This window comes from Pelodiscus sinensis, chromosome 1 (assembly GCF_052426305.1).
Source record: "Pelodiscus sinensis isolate ZL-2025 chromosome 1, ASM5242630v1, whole genome shotgun sequence".
Taxonomy (NCBI): Eukaryota; Metazoa; Chordata; order Testudines; family Trionychidae; genus Pelodiscus; species Pelodiscus sinensis.
In genome coordinates this window covers 82,379,304-82,393,412 of record NC_143052.1, presented here as the reverse complement: position 1 = coordinate 82,393,412, position 14,109 = coordinate 82,379,304, and the positions used below count along the sequence as shown (strand labels likewise).

Sequence of the window (14,109 nt, the reverse complement as noted above, 5' to 3'; positions counted from 1 at the left end):
CTCGCAATTTCAGAACTCAGAATGTTGCTGGTCCTTTGGCCTAATAAATACTGTTAACTGGAGACCCAGGTTCTATACACTAAGCCTATATCTAAACAAGAGTGTTATTTCAAAATAACCAAGCGTTATTTTGAAATAATGTCAAAATACTGCCAAGCTGGAAGACTTCTTACCCCAAATCCTGTAACCCTCATTGTATGAGGAGTAAAGGAAGTTGGAGGAAGAGTGCTCTATTTTGAAATAAGTGCTTCATAGACACTCCCAATTTCGAAATAAGCTATGCAATTGATGTAGCTCAATTTGCGTAGATTATTTCAAGTTAAGCCCTGTTGTATTAGATGCACTCTCTTATAAGTTGCTTCTGGACAATACTTTGCATTTACATTGTGCCTCTCTCCCAAGGGTATCTAAATACTTTACAAACATAGGTGAATAAACTCAGGTGAAATGGCTTACCAGAATTGCACCATGAACTAGTAACAGTGTATAAAAATACAATCCTAAATTTCCTAACTCCTGAAAAGCCATGTTGTCTCCTGTGTAATTAATTAACCTAACAGAACCTTAAGGAAAAGGGGACTGCAGTACGTATTTCATGCTTCCATAAAATCCAGTTATAAAGCTGTATCTTTGAAAAAGCTGGCTACTTATTTAGCCAGAGTGAATTTACCAATCACAGTTTCAGCTGAAAGGAAAAATAGGTAGATGTCTACAGTGAGAAAGATCAGTTCAGATAAAAGACATTAGTAACTAACTGTCTCTTAAAAAGCTCATTTCTCATAGAAAAAGTCAGTAAAACTATCAAAAATATTCAAGTATTGGCCAAACTCTGCTCCAGGTGAAGTCTGGTAAAAATTCTTTCTTCAATGGGAGCGGAGTCAGACCGGTACTTAACACTCCTGAAAATCCCACACATTAACTTAAGAAGAAAGTGAGTGCTGTGCCCTATTGCGCAGATGCTCTCTTCCAGATAAGCATGGAGGGGAAATAAAGCCCAGGTTTGGTTACCCAGCAATCTTCTAACACAAAAAACAATACATAGTATTTTTCACTGTTGACACTGTGAAAGAGATTTATGAAAGAGATTTAAATTTATAATTCTGGCACTTGCATGAGATTCAATTAATTACCAGATTTTAAGTGTGGTCTAATACTCCAAAACTTCTGCAATTTACATTTATCTTCTAAAATTTCATAACAGCTATGTTATGGGTGAAAAGGTACTCGTATTATGTGCCCTTGGTTTCAGACACATGTAATTTACCCCACCAAAAAAAAAAAAATCCCTTTTGGACTAAAATTTCTCATAGTTGTTTACAGTCAGGAGGTGAATCTGCTTGTGGTTTGTTTTTTTAGAGTTTAAGGACAATCCATTTAGTGATTTTTGAGTTAAATGTGTGGCAAAAATTTGTTCACGTTAAAAAAAAAATTGTTTGTGTTTTCTACACTTGCAGCTGACATGGAGGGAGGTTATGCAGGGGAGTGCAGAGATCATACTCCCCTTCACAGTCATTTAAAGTTGGGTCACAAACCTGGCCCTTTGTGTTTTTGCATAATTGACTTATTTTGTTAAATTTGTCTGTGATGCTTCAATAATTTGAGTGTTGATTTCTCACTTCTGGGCTGTGTTATGTCCAATAAAAGCTTACATATTTCTTTGGTAGCAAATTAATGATTTACAACTCCAAGTGGCCTCACTGTCTCAGTCTGAAAGCGACTTGCTTGAGTCTAATCAAAAGCTGAAGGAAATGTTGGAGAGATTAAAACAAGAATGTCGCAATGCAAGAAGTCAAGCAGAAAAAGCTCAGCTAGAAGCAGAGAAGTATGGTTTGCTTTTTCATCTGTTTTAATTCAATTTTTTTCCCACGTAGGCATGTAATTCTTTAATAGTATTTCTCACCACTGGCATGACTTACAATGTAATGAAGCCCCTTTTTGTCCAGATCTTCTTGCTAGTATCATGAAAAAAGTGAGAGTTCTTAAATGTGCTTTTAATTTCAACTTCCTAGTGTAAAAATAGATTTCTGCCTTGTAATAGATTTAACAGTATGCATATGCATCCATTTGACTTTCACTTATCGGTTACTAGGGGGCTGCGCCTCCTGCTCTCTATGCTCGCCAATCCCCCTGTCTCTGTGGGGAGGTGTCTGGCCACGGGGGAGGGTGCTAGAGCAGGTCGTGGGTGTGGGGTCTTAGTGAAACAGGCAAGTGAGGGTGCTGGGGATGTGAGGTCTTGGCAGGGTGGTGAAGTGAGGGGATTAGGGGTCAAAGGTCTCAGCTTGGGGTGGGATGTGAGTGAACAGGCTTGGAGTGCAGAGTCTCAGCCAAGGGTATGTGTGAGGGGGTTGGGAGTGTGGGGTCTCAGCCTAGGGAGTATGTGAGGGGTTTGGGAGGGCTCACGGCCTCCCGAAGCACCAGGGAGGCCACGCAGCTCCTCCCCTCTAGCACCAGGGAGGTAGGGAGGGAGGAGGCCGAGTGGCGGGGTGCAGAGTGACATGATGATGTCACTCTGTCGTCCCACAGGACTTTATATATATAAAAAACAATATTATATATAAGACAGACAATTAACCCTTGTTGAAGTGTGTCATGGCTCCTTCCCCACTCTGGCATGATAAATGCAGAAGTGGGGGCCAGCAAGTGTACCCCAAAGCCTTATCTACCAGGCTTTGGTATAAAACTTCCCCCAAGATCTTAAAAACCTAGATCTTGGGAATAAAACTTCCGCTGCCACCACCCAAATGTTGCTAAAGAAACCAGGGGAAAGATCATTTGGGAAATCTTCCCCCTAAGACAAAAATCAGGGCACACCATTAACCACTGCCAGGTTAATAAAAGAAAAGAAAGAACTTTTATTATTACAACAATATTCTGGTTGCAAGTATAATGACTGGAGAGGAAGGTAACAAAATATACTCATGGAGAAACTCCATGGGCCTAGAACTTAGTTACAAAGAAAAGCCAAAATATCTTTTAAACAGTGCCAGATCTCAGATCCCATACCCAATCCTTAAAACAATAAAACCTAACGAAACTGCCTAAACTTTACCCTACTTACAGAAAATGAAGAATGGTGTTTTGGAGAGAGAGAGAGACATGCTTGTCCCTCTCTGTAGCTGCAGAGAACTCACAGAGAGACAAAAGGGAGAAAAGAAAAAAACCCAAATTCCTTTGTCCCAGTTTGAAAAGTCCCACCTACATTCCTATTGGTCACTCCACCTGGCTAGGTGTAGTTAACCCCTTAATCCCCAGGCTGCTGGCTAACCCTCATAATCATGACAAAGTGATTTAAATATTTGGGGTGAAATTCTGGTTGCCATTGACATGGGTACAAAACTTCCAATGACTTTGGTAGTGCCAGGATTTCCCTTATGGCTTCTGTCATAGCAATAGATAAAGGCAAAAATGTAATCTTTATGTACTTTGAAAGGGGTTTCAAGAATCACCCCAGCCTTTTCTTCAGAGTGTTCTGCTTTCTATGTGGTAGATGCATTTACTTTAAGTAACTCCTATCAGATTGTAAAGTGAAAATCTAGTCAACAATTCTGACATACTCAAAACTGAACGATTTTTTGGTTCTTTCCTGAACCTACCAGTGGCATTGGTATGTTCAATAAGAACTTGGTAATAAACACTGAAGGAAACAGAATAGTGATAGAAATGTAGCCGTGTTAGTCTGGGGTAGTTGAAGCAAAATGCAGGACACAATGTAGCACTTTAAAGACTAACAAGATGGTTTATTAGATGATGAGCTTTCGTGGGCCAGACCCACTTCCTCAGATCAAATAGTGGAAGAAAGTAGTCACAACCATATATACCAAAGGATACCATTTAAAAAAAAATGAACAAATATGAAAAGGACAAATCACATTGCAGAACAGGAGGGGGATGCGGGGGGGGGGGGAGGAAGGAAGGTAAGTGTCTGTGAATTGATGATATTAGAGGTAGGGAGAGTGGGATGTTTGTGAGTTAATGGTATTAGAGGTGATAATTGGGGAAACTATCTTGGTAATGGGTGAGATCGTTCAAATGTTTAAGTCCTTGTTGGAAAGTGTCGAATTTTAACATGAATGACAGTTCAGAGGATTCCCTTTCAAGTGCAGATGTAAAAGGTCTTTGTAGCAGAATGCAGGTGGTTAAGTCATTGAGAGAGTGTCCTTTCTGGTTAAAATGGCAAGAAACTGTTTTCTCTTTGTGATCTTGTCTGATATCTGTTTTGTGGGCATTAATCCTTTGGCGAAGTGTCTGAGATGTTTGTCCAATGTACATAGCAGACGGACACTTTCGGCACATGATAGCATAGATTATATTTCTGGATGCGCAGGAATATGTGTTCTTGATCTTATAACTCACTTGGTTAGGTCCAATAATGGTATCAGCAGAATGAATATGTGGACAAAGCTGGCAACGGGGTTTGTTGCAAGGGAAGGTACCAGGGTTGGTATTAGTGTGGTATGTCCTGTGGTGGTTGGTAAGAATCATCTTGAGGTTAGGTGGTTGTCTATAGGAGACTATGGGTCTGTCTCCCAGAGCCTCTTTGAGTATGGTATCCTGTTCCAATATAGGCTGTAGTTTATTGATAATGTGTTGGACAGGTTTAAGTTGGGGGTTGTAGGTGATGACAAGTGGTGTTCTATTGTTGGTTTTCTTGGGTCTGTCTTGAAGTAGATGGTTTCTAGGTATTCGTCTGGCTCTTTCAATTTGCTTTTTTATTTCTCTGGGTGGGTAGTTGAGATTTTGAGTTGAAGGAAACAGAGATTCTTATCCAGGGCAAGCTTGCCTACAAGCCTTCTTTCTTGGAACTTAAAGACTGCGACTAGACCCTTGTTAGTTAGAAAAACATTAGGAAAGTTTTCAATAAAATACTAAATTGTTATAAACATGGTAGTTATTTCCTTTTATAGTTTTGTTCTTTGTTTTTAAATAAGTGCATTTCCCAAAGCAAGAAGCCACATACCAGAAGATATATGTGTTTGGCCTTATCTGTGATTTGATTGACCAAGAACTATGGTGGGTGTTGCTTTTGTTCAGAAGAGCAGTAAACTGTGTTACAGCAACCCACCCTTGTCTATTCATGCATTCGCAAGGTAGACCGCTCTTGTAACTACAGTTTGGCACTGCTCTGGTCACTCTTCACTAGACTGTAATGTGGCTCTCACAGGAAAAGGCAGAAATTTGTCCTGTGCACTAGGGATGTAAAATCCTGTTTTAATTTAACTGGTTAAACATTCTGTTTAACTGGTAAACTGATTAAGGGAGAGATGGGCAGGCTGGAGTGGTGGCTGGACCAGCGCCCTCTCCCATCCCTCCTCTCCCCCTCTGCGGGCAGGGACTGGTCCAGACCAGCCCTTTCTGTAGTGGGCCCATGGTAAACGGGCTGCTCCAGATGACAGGAGCAGTCCCTGCCTACAACACACTAGGGCCCTCCTCAAAGCTGGAGCAGCCCATTCCCAGGTGGGGGCTGCTCCAGCCCCCACTGTTTACTAGTTAACCAGTTAACCTTTCATGTCCCTATTGTACATATAATTTATGGATTATCAAAATGCTAATCCAAAGGACAAGCCTGTTTACAAAATTAAGCACTTTATTTGAATTAAGCCAATAATGAAGTAAATTCAGAAGTTCAAATTTGTTGAATTTCAAGCACAGTTCAAAATTGTTAGCTATTTCAAACATATGGTTGGTTCATGAAGGAATAGTGGGTGGAGTAAAGTGTATATGTCAGGGATCCTAGATGCTGATATTTATTTAAAAGAATTAAGTGTTTTGATTACAACACCACTCTTTAATGTTCTTCTCCCAGGATGTTGGAAGACAAACGTGTAGAGTGGTTGGAAGAAAAGCATAAACTTATTCAGCGTACTACAGAAAAAGAAGAGAAGTATGACCAGGTAAAAGAGAAACTACACCGGGCTGCTATTGCTCAAAAAAAGGTATGTTGACTGTTTGCTTCAGTGCTTATGAAGGGACAGAAAGCTCAGTTCTCAGTTTAGGTGTGCAGACTTATTTTTATATTGACTTTTTAATTCCAGCATCTATGTGATTACATGTATAATAGCAAAATATACCAGGTGCTTCAAGATAGGCATAATTTCATGTATTTGAGGTGACAGTGGTTGTAATATGTTGTAATAGGAGCCAACCATGTTCTTCAATTAAATACTTTAGGTCAGCCTGGAGATGGACCAAGAATTAACCAATAGGCTGTTGTTAGATGCTAGCAGGATGACATTTCCCTTTTCAGTAATATCTAGATGGTACATTGTTCATATCCAATCTGCTACATCCCCACATGTTAATACTATTAATGGAAATATTGAATTTTGTATTTTTGTTTCCCCTAATATTGCATGCTATGGAACATTAGCACAAAAGGAGAAACTGGTTATTATTTATTCCAACTTCACATGTTTTAGCTCTTAATAAAGCTCAGGATTAGTTAGTAATTTCATGTACCATAAAGACACATACAGGATGCCTGCAACTAGTTTATAAAACATAAAGCTGATGTTATTGATGTCATCATTAGCAAGTGATGTTAGAGAGGAAATAAAATCTATGCTGTTTATATTACTAAACAGTTGCAAATGATGAGCTTATGAGTATGTCTATCAATTTGTCATTGTCTTATACAAGACTTAGTAGCTCTTTCATTTTCCCAACAGGAGGTTTGGAATTGTCTATAACAGCAGATTCTCATCCCACAGCCCAATTTGCACACAGTTGAAGTTCAGCTGTGTTATAAAAAAAGAAAAAATTCAGAATCTGTTGCTCTGATCTAGCAGGGGGTGCAGTACTGGCTGAGGCAGACACAATGTCTTGCAGCCAGCACCAGCATTCGTGCCAGCAGGGGGCTGGTGAGCACCTGGGGAGAAGGGATGGAAGAGTGGTCTAGGGCTATGAACACCAACCAGTCAATCGCGAATGACTGGTCGATCCCGAGGCCTCGAACAGTAGGTCCTGAGGCGTTTTGGGCCTCCCATTTCCCCCCCACCCCCAAGAAGCCCCACTACCTACCTTGAGCAACAATGGAGGTAGTGGCAATTTCCCATGGGGTGGACGGAAGTCCTACAGCTGCGCGTCACTTCCAGGGGTTCCAGAAATGCGTTAGCTGCTTCCTTGCCCCAGCTCCCTGGCGTTCTGGGAACTTACCGGGTAAGTCCCCAGAGGTGCGCACTGGGACTTCCCTTCTCTGCGGGAGGGGGAGTCAGGCCCGGAGGGGGCATGCCACGGAGGCTTCCTTGCTCCGTGGGGGAGAGGAGGTCGGCCCTGAGGACTTGCATGCGCGGGCTTCTCTGCTCCGCGGGATGGAGGAGGAGTGGGAGTCAGGTCCGGTGGAGGTGTGTGACGGGGCTTCCTTCCTCCATGGGGAGGTCGGCCCTGGAGGGACCGTGCAATGGAGGCTTCTCTCCGAGGCTGGTATAGGGGACTCCCTGCCTCCACTGGCACCTGGCCTCCGAACCTTGTCCGCACTCTCCAGCCCCCCTGTTCCCTGCCCCCTGTCCCCCTGCTGCAGAAACCAGTCCCCACTAGCACCCTACCCCCTACTGCAGAAACCTGTTCCCCTACCCTCTGCTGCAGAAACCTGTCCTCCTGGCACCCTGTTCCCTCTCCCCTACTCCCAGCCACAGAACCCTGCCCCCCACTGGCACCCTGTTCCCTGCCCCAGCACCCACTAGCATTCTTCCCCAGTACCATGTCCCCTGCTCCCAAACTGATTTTTCTGTGTCAGTGACCCTGACTCAAGACAGGTTCCCTGCCCTTCTTATAAATAAAGACAATGCAGAAGCTTTTTGTGTTTGACATAGTATTTTATTTAAAAATGAAGCCTGGCCAACAAACCCCCAATTGGGGCCAAGCCCCCATTTGGCCACAACCACTCCTGCATTCCCCCTTCCTCAGACCCTAGATCTGAGCCTATCATACACTGGAACCCCCTGCTCTGAGCCCCTCACATACTCCAACCCAAATTCCTGCACCCTCACATCCACAAGTCTGTGGCTTGCCTAGTACCCCAACACTGCCCAGCCTGGAGCCCTCTCCCTGAGCCAGCGTCCCCTTTTCTACCTCCTCCTGCATCCAGATTTCCTCCCAGAGCTTACACCTCTCGCCCCTTCCCACACCCAAATCCCTCATTCCCACCCCAGAACCCACATATCCTGTCTCAACCCAGCGAGGATACGGCTAGACTGCAGGAATTTTTCAGGATTCTGGAGATATCCCATAAACACTCTTCTGCATCCAGAGATACGTTTGTTCTTCCGCTTTTTTTAGTGGAAGAGTAAACATGCTCTTTCAGTTACCCCTATATTCCTCTTTCCATGAGGAATAAGGGGGCTTCCAAAAGAAGGGGTTTTTCTGACATTTGGTCCAGTCTAGACAGGCCAAATGTTGGAAAAACCTCTTCCTACAGAAAAATTGGGGGAAAAAAATCAGCAGTATAAAGATTGGGGATAGCAAGTGATGGAGAGGAGGAGAATAGAGAGGGCGGGGCTTCAAGGAAGGGGCAGGGCGGTAGATCTTGGCTTGGTCTGTCATTTAAAAAGTGATCTTGGGTGTAAAAAGGTTGGAGACCACTGGTCTAGGGGTTTGCCCCAGTGCTATACTACTCCCAGCTGGCTCTCAGCATCTGGTGGGCACTCCATTCCTGGACCAATGCCATGTGTCTCAGCTGCATGGCCCCACAAAGCAGGATCCAGACCTGGCTGCTGCCTGTCTCTGCATGGTAGAGTATGGCTCTTCTTCTAGCTCCACTTTGGGGGTTGCGTGGAGGGACACTGGGCACAGGGAACTGTGGGCAGAGGACATTAGGCATAGGGGACTGGGTGATTTGTCGGGGGTGCTGTAGTTCTCAACCTCTAACCCATTTAACACTTCGTGAGCCTCAATGATAAACAGCTTGAGAACCTATTCAGACAAATTGATACTTTGTGTGTTGCTGTTTTATGTCATTAACACTGGGCATTTGGGGAACTAACCCTCTTTTTTGATACTCACTTTGATTTAGCAAAGTAATGTATGGAAAGCAAATATGTGCTTATGGGTTTGTTTGGGGTTTCCCCCCCCCCCACCATTTTCAACAAAAATACATCTCTTTATAAGGAAATGCTAAAAACTATGGAATCTTGTAACTGAAATGCAAGTGCAAAGTATTAGTGACTTGATCAAAGTGATTGTAACTGTTGACACAGTTTCTAAGTGTTCAAAATATGTGTGTTTGACAGAGAAAGGCTCTCAATGACAACAAACAAAAGAGGCTGCAAGAGAAAATAGAACTCTTGGAAGCAAAGAGAGAAGAACTAGAAACAGAAAACCAGGTGTTAAATAGGTAATAAAATATTAGATTTTGTTACAGTTGGTCCTTAGAATTGTAAACCAGTTATTTTGATGTACTTTGTTTCTAAATTGAATAATGTAATAATTCTTTACATTAATAGACACAAAATATTGGAGAGGATGTGTATAACTTACAGATTAGTCACTGGGGCCCAATCCAACTGCATCCTTGTGGGCAGACCTCTGACCCTACATGGAGACCCATTGAAGTCCATGTGGTGTTGTAGGATCAGGACTAGGTGGAACGAGGTGTACCGGTAGTTCGGAATAGGAATTCTAGTCCGAACTACCTAGTTCGAGCCCCGTGTAGCCGCGCTGCACGGGGTTCGAACCAGCGGGGTTTTAAAAATGGCGGCTCCCCGCTTATGCAAATGAAGCCCGGGAAATTCAAATCCCAGGCTTCATTTGCAAGTGCGGTATGCCTACATTACCCTCCTAGTTCGAACTAGGAGGGTAGTGTAGACATACCCTAAGATATTCTCTGATTCTTTATCCCTTTCATAATGATTCCTAACAGTCTGTTTGCTTTTTTGTCTGCTGCTGCACATTGAGTGGATGTTTTCAGAGAACTATCCACGATGACTCCAAGATCTCTCCCTTGAGTGGTAATAGCTAATTAAGTCCTCATCATTTTATACGTATTGTTGGGAATAAAAAAAATAGTAGAAGAACTAAAAAAGAGCCAATGTGGCTTGGCTTAACCATGTAAAAGAAACAGTGAGAGATAAAGACATCTTTTAAAAAGTGGAAGTCAGATCCTAGTGAGGTAAATAGAAAGGAGCCTAAACACTGCCAAATTAAGTGTAAAAATGTAATAAGAAAAGCCAAAAAGGAGTTTGAAAAACAGCTAGCCAAAAACTCGAAAGGTAATAAAATGTTTTTCAAGTACATCAGAAGCAGGAAGCCTGCTAAACAACCAGAGGCCTCTGGGCAATCGAGATGCAAAAGGAGTACTTAAAGACGATAAAGTCATTGTGGAGAAACTGAATTCTTTGCTTCAGTCTTCATGGCTGAGCATGTTAGGGAAATTCCCAAACCTGACCCATCCTTTGTAGGTGACACATCTGAGGACTTGTCACAGATTGAAGAGTCATTAGAGCTCATTTTGGAATTAATTGATAAACTTAACAGTAACAAGTAACCGGGACCAGATGGCATTCACCCAAGAGTTCTGAAAGAACTCAAATGTGAAATTGTGGAACTATTAACTATGGTTTGTAACCTATCCTTTAAATCAGCTTCTGTACCCAACGACTGGAAGTTAGCTAATGTAACGCCAATATTTAAAAAGGGCTCTAGAGGCAATCCCGGAAATTACAGACTGGTAAGTCTAACGTCAGTACCGGGCAAATTATTTGAAACAATAGTAAAGATTAAAATTGTCAGATACATAGAAGAACATAATTTGTTGGGCAAAAGTCAACATGGTTTCTGTAAAGGGAAATCATGTCTTACTAATCTAATAGAGTTCTTTGAAGGAGTCAACAAACGTGGACAAGGGGAATCCAGTAGATCTAGTGCACTTAGATTTCCAGAAAGGCTTTGACAAGGTCCCTCACCAAAGGCTCTTACATAAATTAAGTTGTCATTGGATAAGAGGAAAGATCCTTTCATGGACTTGAGAACTGGTTAAAAGACAGGAAACAAAGGGTAGAAATAAATGGTAAATTTTCAGAATGGAGAGGGATAACTAATGGTGTTCCCCAAGAATCAGTCCTAGGATCAATCCTATTCAACTTATTCATAAATGATCCGGAGAAAGGGGTAATCAGTGAGGTGGCAAAGTTTGCAGATGATACTAAACTGCTCAAGGTAGTTGAGACCAAAGCAGACCATGAAGAACTTCAAAAAGATCTCACCAAACTAAGTGACTAGGCAACAAAATGGCAAATGAAATTTAATGTGGATAAATGTAAAGTAATGCACATTGGAAAAAATAACCCCAACTATACATATAATATGATGGGGACTAATTTAGCTACAGCTAATCAGGAAAGAGATCTTGGAGTCATTGTGGATAGTTCTCTGAAGACGTCCACACAGTGTGCAGCGGCAGTCAAAAAAGCAAACAATGTTAGGAATCATTTAAAAAAAGGACAGAGAATATCTTATTGCCCTTATATAAATCCATAGTACGCCCACATCTTGAATACTGCGTACAGATGTGGTCTCATCTCAAAAAAGATATACTGTCAGTAGAAAAGGTTCAAAGAAGGGCAACTAAAATGATTAGGCATTGGGAACAGGTCCCATATGAGGAGAGATTAAAAAGACTGGTGCTTTTCAGCTTGGAAAAGAGGAGACTAAGGGGGGATATGATAGAGGTCTATAAAATCATGAGTGGTGTAGAGAAAGTGAATAAGGAAAAGTTATTTACTTGTTCCCATAATATAAGAACTAGGGGCCACCAAATGAAACTAATGGGCAGGAGGTTTAACACAAATAAAAGGAAGTTCTTCTTCACACAGTGCATAGTCAATCTGTGGAACTCCTTGCCTGAGGATGTTGTGAAGGCTAGGACTATAACAGGGTTTAAAGGAGAACCTCTATGAATTTATCTAGTTAAGTCCAAATGGCTATTAGCCAGTATGGGTAAGGAATGGTGTGTCCCTAGCTTCTGTTTGTCAGAGGGTGGAGATGGATAGTAGGAGAGAGATCGCTTGATCACATTACCTGTTCAATTCACTCCCTCTGGGACACCTGGCATTTGCCACTGTCGGCAGACAGGGTACTGGGCTGGATGGACCTTTGGTCTGACCCATATGGCCATTCTTATGTTCTTGTGCATTATTTTGTAATTAACATTAAAATTTATCTGCCATTTTGTCGCCCAGTCACCTAGTTTTTGCGAGATCCTTTTGAAGCACTTCACGGTCTGCTTTGGACTTAACTGTCTTGAGCAGTGTAGTATCATTGCAAATCTTGCCACCTCACTATCCCATTCTCCAGATCATTTATGAATATGTTGAATAGGATTGGTCCTTATAGGATACCATTAGTTACCTCTCTCCATTCTGAAAACCTACTGTTTGTTACCTAGCTTGTAACCAGTTATCAGTCCATGGGAGGACCTTCCCTCTTATCCCATGACCGCTCACTTTGCTTTAGAGCCTTTGATGAGAGATCTTGTTAGAGAATTTCTGGAAATCTAAATACACTATATCCACTGAATGTATGTTGTCAAGTATCAGAGGGGTAGCCGTGTTAGTCTGAATCTGCAAAAGCGGAATCTGACATGCATCTGACGAAGTGGGTCTTTGCTCACAAAAGCTTATGCTCCTACACTTCAGTTAGTCTATAAGATGCCACAGGACTCCTCGCTGAATTTATGTTGTCCACGTGCTTGTTAACCCTCTCAAAGTATTCTCGTGGATTAGTGAGGCATGATTTCCATGTTGACTTTACCTCAACAAATTATGTTCATTTATATGCATGAAAGTTCTGTTCTTTACCAGGGAAATTGGTTGAAACCATAACACTGAAGTTAGACTTACCAGTCTGTAATTGCCAGGATCAACTTAGCATTTCACAGTCACTGTCACTCTCCTGGTCAGGTGGTCGGTAATAGATCACATTGCTATATTCATATTATTAGAGCATGGAATTATTATCTATACAAATTCTATGGTACAGTTTGGTCATTTAAGAGTTTTACTTCATTTGATTCTACGCTTTCTTTCACATATATTGCCACTCCCCCAACAACACTACCTGTTCTCTCTCTGATATATTTTGTACCCTGGTATTACTATGTCCATTGATTATCCTGATTCACCTATTTTCTGTGATGCCTATTTTTTCAATATCTTCATTCAATGAGGCACTCTAGTTCACCCATCTTATTATTTAAATTTCTAGTGTTTGTATATAAGCACTTCAAAAGCTTATCACTATTTAGCTGCCTACTAAAATGTTGGCAGCTAACCTAATGAAATTGAATGCAACTTTTTCATTTTGTTTCTTATCTGATCTTACACAGATCTTATCTTTTATCCTCTCCTCTTTACTAGGACATAGAGAATTTTTATTAATAGATCCTTCCCTAATGGATGTCTCTGTCCAGTCCATGTGCTCCTCTGCACCTATTGGCTTTCTCCCCTGCCTTTAGTTTAAAAACTGCTCTACAGCAGTTTTAATTTTAAGTGCCAGCAGTCTGGTTCCATTTAGGTTTAGATGATGTGCATCCTTCCTGTATAGGCTCCTCCTTTCCAAAAGGACAAGCAACTGATTTGGTTTTCACTTTAACAAATCCTTGGTGTACCAATTGCCTGACATGTCCATCCAACTTAGACTGGAAATGAAACACTGGTCTCCATCCTTACTTTCCTTTAGTGCTTAATTTGTAAAGAAAGAGGTGCCAATGGTCAAGCAGTAATGACGGCATCCCTGCACAGCATAATCTGGTGTCCTTGTGACAGAAGAGGTGCCAAGAATGCACCTCAGCATGAAAAGAGGCACTGTAGTTGAGCTCCAGCACAAATCAAGCTCTGCTTTCCTTGTAAATTTCACTGAGTGGCAGCTATGCTCTGTTCTACACTTTTTAGAGAGTAGGTTCAACATTTGATGTGTAAAATAGGGAACTACTGCCTGAGGGGAGTAAGAGGATGATTAGATCATGTTAGTGGGCCAAGAAGGCAAATTATCTGTTTCTTGTCCTGCTCAGTGACAAAAAATTCTTCCAGGAGAGACTGGCTTTCACCCTGTGGTTGAATGCACTGGTCAGTTAACAGATAGTGGGGTACACACACAGTGATGTTCATTCTCTTATGCTAG

At 41.8% G+C, this 14,109-nt stretch overlaps 1 protein-coding gene across 3 annotated transcripts in view; it reads left to right on the top strand.

The window, feature by feature from the left end:
• CEP83 (centrosomal protein 83) overlaps positions 1-14,109 on the top strand; it is a 48,055-nt gene that overhangs the window by 30,775 nt on the left and 3,171 nt on the right. For all 3 annotated transcript variants that reach the window (XM_075933359.2, XM_075933344.2, XM_089780345.1), the window contains exons 12-14: positions 1,665-1,822; positions 5,804-5,933; positions 9,225-9,328. In XM_075933359.2, the coding sequence (XP_075789474.2) occupies positions 1,665-1,822; positions 5,804-5,933; positions 9,225-9,328 (392 nt within the window). The remainder of the gene's footprint in view (positions 1-1,664; positions 1,823-5,803; positions 5,934-9,224; positions 9,329-14,109) is intronic.